The following is a 6,270-nucleotide window of genomic DNA, read 5'->3' on the forward strand; positions in this document are numbered from 1 at the left end:
ATGCTGAGGCAATCAGGCTGGCTTCTGCTCCTCATGCCCCAGGCCCAGTCATACGTGTTCAACTTTCCAGACTTTGGCAACAAATTCTCTCATATTTCTGCTATAGTTCTTGGTTTGTACAATCCTTTGTCCTCAGCAGGGGTTCTGTACAGAAAAATATTTTTTTATTTTAGAGAGAATTTATCCCTGTCATTTAGATTGAGCGGTCGGTCTTTCAAACCACCGCGGGGGCGGGGTGGTAATTATCTCCTGAAGACGAGCACGCATGAAATTGGTTCAAAACCGCTGTCTTCTCGAATGAAAGCGGGTAAAGGCTCCTTGTCTGTGCAACACAACCATTCTGCTTGAGATGCGGGCCTCGCTCTGAACCGTGGGCTCGTACTGGGCAGAAAGGGACGGCAGCGGACGCCCCCTTCACGAACGGCTACAGCCGGAGCAGCGGCAGGAGCCCGGAGCAGCGGCAGGAGCCCGCCGCGCGGCGCGGCACTTCCGGGCCGCCTCCCGCCTGGCATCCTGGGAGCTGTAGTTCCCTTCCCGGTGAGGCCGGGAGTGGGCGCCTGCGGCGCATGCGCAGAACCTGCGTCGCGCGGCGGGGGAGAGCGGGGCCATCCAGCGACGCACCTCCCCAAAGGCCCCGCCCCTTTCTGTCCCGGCAGCGCGCGCGCTCTCTCTCGCAGAAGCTTGCCGATTGGGCTGTTGGCTCGTTCACGTGATTCCCAGCGGCCAATCAGCTGTTCCAGTTGCCGAGCGCTGCCCTTCCGCTGGCTCGCTGCTCTGTGAAATGGCGGCGTCCGGGGGTCGGCGGCTGCTGTGGCACGGTCGGTGCTGGTTCTCGCAGACGGAGTCCGCCGTCCGCCCGCAGGCCCCCGACTCGCTCTACCCGCCCATAGTGGCTTCCGCCACGGCGAAGAGCAAAGCAGCCAAGCGGCGGCGGCTGGAGCATTTCAACCAGCGGGTGCACGCGGCGGCCTCGATCGAGGAGAAGCTGCGGCTCTACGGGCAGCTGCAGCGCCCCAAGTACATGGTTTACCCGCAGACCTTCGCCCTCAACGCCGACCGCTGGTACCGGAGCTTCACCAAGACCGTCTTCCTGCCGGGGCTGCCCCCGAGAGCGGCGTCGGGAGCCGCGAAAGCCCCGGGAGCGGTGGCGCCGGAGGCCGTGAAAACCCCGGAGGGCGCGGCGGGAGCGGCAGCCGAGGCCGGCAAAGCCCCGGAGCCGGGAACGGCGGCACCAGGGGCTGCGAAAACCCCGCAGCTCGCGGCGTACCTGGATATGGGCGAGCTGCGCTCCCTCGCCTGCGACGCCCTCCTGCAGGAGAGCTTCTACCAGCACAAGAAGCGGCCGTTCCTCTACCGCCATCAGGATCACACGCCCGGCCCGTTCCTTACGCAGCTCGTCTCCACCCTCGCCGCGTTCCTGTGCGGTCGCAACCCGCTGCTGGCTGCCTCCTCCCTTGGTGTGGCACGGGGGTGGGAGGGAGAGGGAAGTGGGAGCCCGTGGGCGGTTGGGCCGCTCCGTGAACCCGGCAGGAGTACCGCTGGTATAGCTGGGTTGTTCAGACCATCGCTAGTAATCCATCTCGTCACCATCGTCCCACATGGTGCGAGTGGATTTTGATTTTTCTGTTTTACTGCAGCTACAGGACAAGAATTGGGAGGTTTTTAAATGCAAAGGGGCGATCTCTGTTCCTCTCTATCCCTCTGTTCTGTTTCAGATCTAAAACCTGAAGTTAACTATTACTGGCATCATGGTGAGGAAGTTGTTGTTCATGGACATCGAAAGGGCAGAGTTGATCCTGTGCGATTTCAGATAGATGATAAACCACACCTCCAGATCCGTGTACCAAAGCAGCTTCCAGAGGTGTGGATATTTTCAACAGCAACTTAATCGCATGCATTTTCACTTATGTTTCTGACTGCCACTGAAACCATGTGATAGATAGTATGTGGAGGACCTGGTTAATAAGGCATGTAGCACATCTGTGCGTTTTTCAAGTCTTAATGACCTAACTACCTCGTTCTAAGTGCTTTGTAGATATTGAGATAGTCTTCTGAACTTCACGTTGGTCATCTTTGTGCTTTAGATAAAATGCATGTTGTTACACTTAATTAAATGGAGTTTTTAAATTTTTTTATGCTTGTAAGTGGAGGCAAGAGTAAGAAATGTAGTGTGGAACGTTATCAATAGAGGAGAATATGATGAAAGAAATGGAGAAGAAAAGAATAGACTAAGAGAGAGCACGTATAATCTGAATGTGAGCTCTGTTACCTGTTAGTACTACTTGACAGTTGTTTTCTTGAATGCTCAGTTTTCTGGAAGCTGATTCAATATTCTAATCTTTTTCTTGTAGGTTTGTGCAGTGGTAATTGTGTAGCCTGTGAATGGCTGTTGCCCAGTTTCTACCACAAAGAGAAAACTGTGCTCTACTTTCTGTAAATGCTGAACCTTTCTCGCTAACTTAATTGTACAATTCACTTAGGTTAATATTGTCAAATGTTACAAACGTTGGCATTTTGGTAGAACTGTCTAGGCAATTAAAAATGTTAGTGCAAAACACTGAATACCTGTAAACTCTCACTAGTTTGTTGACTGTTGCTAGAAATGTTTTTGCTCATCTACAGAAGCAGATTCTGGTTTTGAAGATGGTACCAATTGGCAGCTTTGTTAGCAGCATTTTGCACAACGTTTTTTTGTATATTGAAGAAAATTCAGACATCAATATAAGATGTGTGTGCTAGCACTCATCACAAGACAAGAAGTTCTGTTGCGAAAAATCAATTTGAGTTAAAGTTATATATATGGTGTATGTAAGCAAGACTTGCACCTTCTGCTCTCTGACCAGAAAGTGGCATATTATGTGAGGCTTGGTGTCAGAAATGTGACTTTTCTTTCTTCTACTTCCTTCAAGATCGTACCACTGGAGTCAGATCTTGGAGATGTTCCCGTTATTAATCACAAACCATCCAAACTGCCGTTGTTCAAAAAGCAGTATGAAAACAAGGTATTTATAGGTAAGAGTTTCTACTCATGAAATGTTAATGACTTTTTTGCGGGGAAAAAAACACAACAACAAAAAACCCCAACCCCAAAACGAATACCACCCCCTTGACCTTTCTCCTCCTATCAACAGAAAAAAACATTTTTCTATATAACTATACTATATAAATATATATAGTATATAAATCTCTATTGAGATTCCATGTCAATTAGACAATGGGGAGTAGCATCCTCCTGTGCATGTGGACACTGAAGGAGTTGGGTTGAGTAGAAAATTGGCAGAAAACTGGCTTTGAATTTTGATACATCTCCTCAGAGACATTTTAGTACGTGATCGCTTGCCTTTTGGAGTTGGCCAAGCCCTCCAGTCTCGCCCAGAAACAGAGGTTCTACAGTAGAGGTTCTAACCTTCTGTTTGGAGTCTGATAGTAAAGACATGTTTGTGTGCATAATAAAGAACATTCTCTGACTCTGTTTTTTTTTCTCTTTTTGGGGGACACAGGATCAAAGGTAGCAGATCCATGCTGTTATGGACACACCCAGTTTCACCTTATTCCTGATAAACTAAAGCGGGAGAGGTTTGTAAAAGCAAATCTTGAGGATCAGATTGAAGTGCTTTATCGAGCTAATGGTATTGCAAGTCTCTTTGCCTGGACAGCAGCACAAGCAATGTATCAAGGTGAGACAGTCAACTTGATAATTTCTTCCTGGTGATGAATGGCTACTGTAAAGTTCTCTAACCTTTTCTCCCTGACAGCTTTTTCTCGTGCTTTTTCTTCTGAAGACCATCCTTTAAGTTGGTCTTTGAAAATTTAATTGAACGGATGAATGAAGCCGACCTTATACAAGGGGGTTAGTTAAGACTTTGTCTTTGAGTACTTGGGGTCAGGGAGAATTAATTATGCAGAAAAATATTTTTTCATATATAACACTAAGCCTGTGTAAAAACCTCAATCCTGCATTCACTTGCTCGCTCCACATTTGTTACGGGGAAAGGTGGTATATATTAAGGAGGCTGGGTTTTTTTTGTGAAACAACTATGTTGTTTAGCCCCTTGTTTCAGAAATGTCAATTCTGTGAAACTAAAATCAGTGAAAGAAAAATGTCTGCAGCCTTACTTTAGGATTTTATGCCTGTGTTTGTCTAACATTCCCAGAAAACCTGGATGGATAGACCAGATCAATCTTTTGCATATTCGTGTAAATATTATCTAGTGTTACTAGAAGATACCTGCTGGTTTGTAGTTTCACTTGTGAAACACATGAAAGAAAATCCTTTTATTATGATGTATATTGCTGGCTCTGTATCAAATTTTTTATGTAATGGTATGTTAGAAAGCTTGACTGTTTTTGTGGACTTAAAACATTGAAGTCAAGTAAGTCTTGGCTTCAAAGCTGGTTACAGTTGTAAGCACATTATGAGCTACAAGGATAGCATTCAAATATATGAAGCTTTTTCTTTACTCTGTAACAGTTTTTAGCAGTGTTCATTGCACATGATACTTAGTATCTTTTAAGAATATTACTGTATGTGCTAGCACACATGCATAAATATGTAAAAAAAATATTTTAAACAAGCTATTAATGCTCAGCAGGGGTTGTTTGAAGCATTAATACTTATTGACATAGTGTTCTTGCTGTTGTCTGGCTGGTTACTGTAGTCAGTTATGCTTATGCATGCATATACATGCTTCTGTCATGAAACAAATTTTCACTGCCCTGTGAGAAGCATGGAATAGTTGAAAGACATTTCCCCTCAGATCACTTGCAGGACTTGGATGCATTAATAACTTAGGTAATTTTGAAAAGTCACTTGGCTGATCAGTGTGGGGTTTTCATCAGTCAGCAACAGGGAACTATGTACAAAATGCAAATATGCCACTGTGTCCCTGATCTTGGAAATATCCTTAATTGGTGGTTGTGTTTTAGTTAGTCTGTGTGAAGAATGCTTGTGTTGCTAAAGCAGACAGGACTTTTTTCCCTACTAAATGGCTGCTGGAATTCCCAGTATTTTTCTGTATTTCAGGATTGGGCTTTAGATGTGTGTGCTGATAGGAATTTCAAGTCCTGTATGACTAGTGTTGTTTCTTTATTTTGTAGGATTCTGGAATGAAGCAGATGTGACCCGTCCTTTTGTATCACAGGCAGTAGTGACTGATGGGAAGTACTTTGCTTTCTTTTGTTACCAGCTAAATACTTTGGCACTAACTGTAGAAACGAGTAAAAACAACCCTCGGAAGAATATCTGTTGGGGTACAGACAGTAAGCCATTGTATGATGTTGTGGAAGACGGTAGTGTGAAAGGCTTTAATGACGAAGTCCTGCTTCAGTTGGTTCGTTTTCTGTTAAACAGACCAAAAGAGTTGTAAATCATTAAACAATAAAGTATTCCTGTGTATGTGCCTGAACTTCATTGTAACTCCATGAAGTACGGGCTAGAATATGCCGCCTTCTTAGTCAAGTATTTGTCTAGCAAACACTATATACATCTCTTATGATATTTGGGCCGTATTTCTTAATTTTAAATGCATGATACTGTACACTGAAAAATAAATGACTAAAAACACCTTAATGTCTTTACTGTTGGAAGTGTATTGCACTAATTCAAAGCCATGTGAGTACTTTCTTTTAGCAGACCCATAGCTCTACATTGAACTGTCACAGCCAAGTATGAATTCATATGACCATCTGTGCTGGTTTTGGTTGGGGTAGAGTTAATTTTCTTCATAGTAGCTAGTATGGGGCTATGTTTTGGATTTGTGCTGGAAATAGTGTTGATAACACAGGGATGTTGTAGTTACTGCTGAGCAGTGCTTACACAGAGTCAAGGCCTTTTCTGCTTCTCACCCCACCCCACCAGTGAGTGGGCTGGGGGTGCACAAGAAGTGGGGAGGGGACACAGCTGGGATACTAAGCACCCTGCTTTTTTTCTTCCTTCCTTAGGCTATTTTTTATTTTTTCATTAACTCTGATTCAAGAGCCTAATCCACGGGAGTGTTTAGTTCTCTACCACTTTTAGTCTGAGGCACTGCATGTCATGTTATTGCGGCATCAGAGGAAAGTGGCTATTACAGAAAAGTAATTTATGTTGCAGGATGACAGCTGGAGAAAGGAGTGGCGGAAGAAAGATTTTGGAAAATATACTAGGAGTTCAGTACGAATGCGTAGGTAATAAGGGGAGTAGCTGCATATCAGCACTGAAGCTCTTAAAATAATGACCCTTTCAATTTTGTCTGGATTCTGAGTCAGCTGAAAGATAATCACACATCACTG

General features: G+C 44.9%; 1 protein-coding gene across 1 annotated transcript; it reads left to right on the forward strand.

Moving 5' to 3' along the window:
• Positions 1-744: 744 nt before the first annotated feature.
• Positions 745-6,062, forward strand: MRPS30 (mitochondrial ribosomal protein S30). The gene is made up of 5 exons (XM_082337418.1): positions 745-1,457; positions 1,716-1,861; positions 2,910-3,012; positions 3,501-3,677; positions 5,098-6,062. Exons 1-5 carry the CDS (start codon positions 782-784, stop codon positions 5,364-5,366), a joined length of 1,371 nt encoding a protein of 456 aa, XP_082193544.1. The 5' UTR covers positions 745-781; the 3' UTR covers positions 5,367-6,062.
• Positions 6,063-6,270: the final 208 nt, after the last annotated feature.

This window comes from Platalea leucorodia, assembly GCF_965183815.1.
Source record: "Platalea leucorodia genome assembly, chromosome: Z".
In the NCBI taxonomy this organism is placed as follows: Eukaryota; Metazoa; Chordata; class Aves; order Pelecaniformes; family Threskiornithidae; genus Platalea; species Platalea leucorodia.

What these genes read in the sequence shown, in the direction of transcription:
- MRPS30 (XM_082337418.1), top strand. Translation starts at nt 782, where the DNA reads ATGGCGGCGTCCGGGGGTCGGCGGCTGCTGTGGCACGGTCGGTGCTGG. An exon ending in GCTGGCTGCCTCCTCCCTTG is followed by an intron (nt 1,458 to 1,715) that starts GTGTGGCACGGG and finishes GTTCTGTTTCAG; the next exon opens with ATCTAAAACCTGAAGTTAAC. An exon ending in AGCACAAGCAATGTATCAAG is followed by an intron (nt 3,678 to 5,097) that starts GTGAGACAGTCA and finishes TTTATTTTGTAG; the next exon opens with GATTCTGGAATGAAGCAGAT.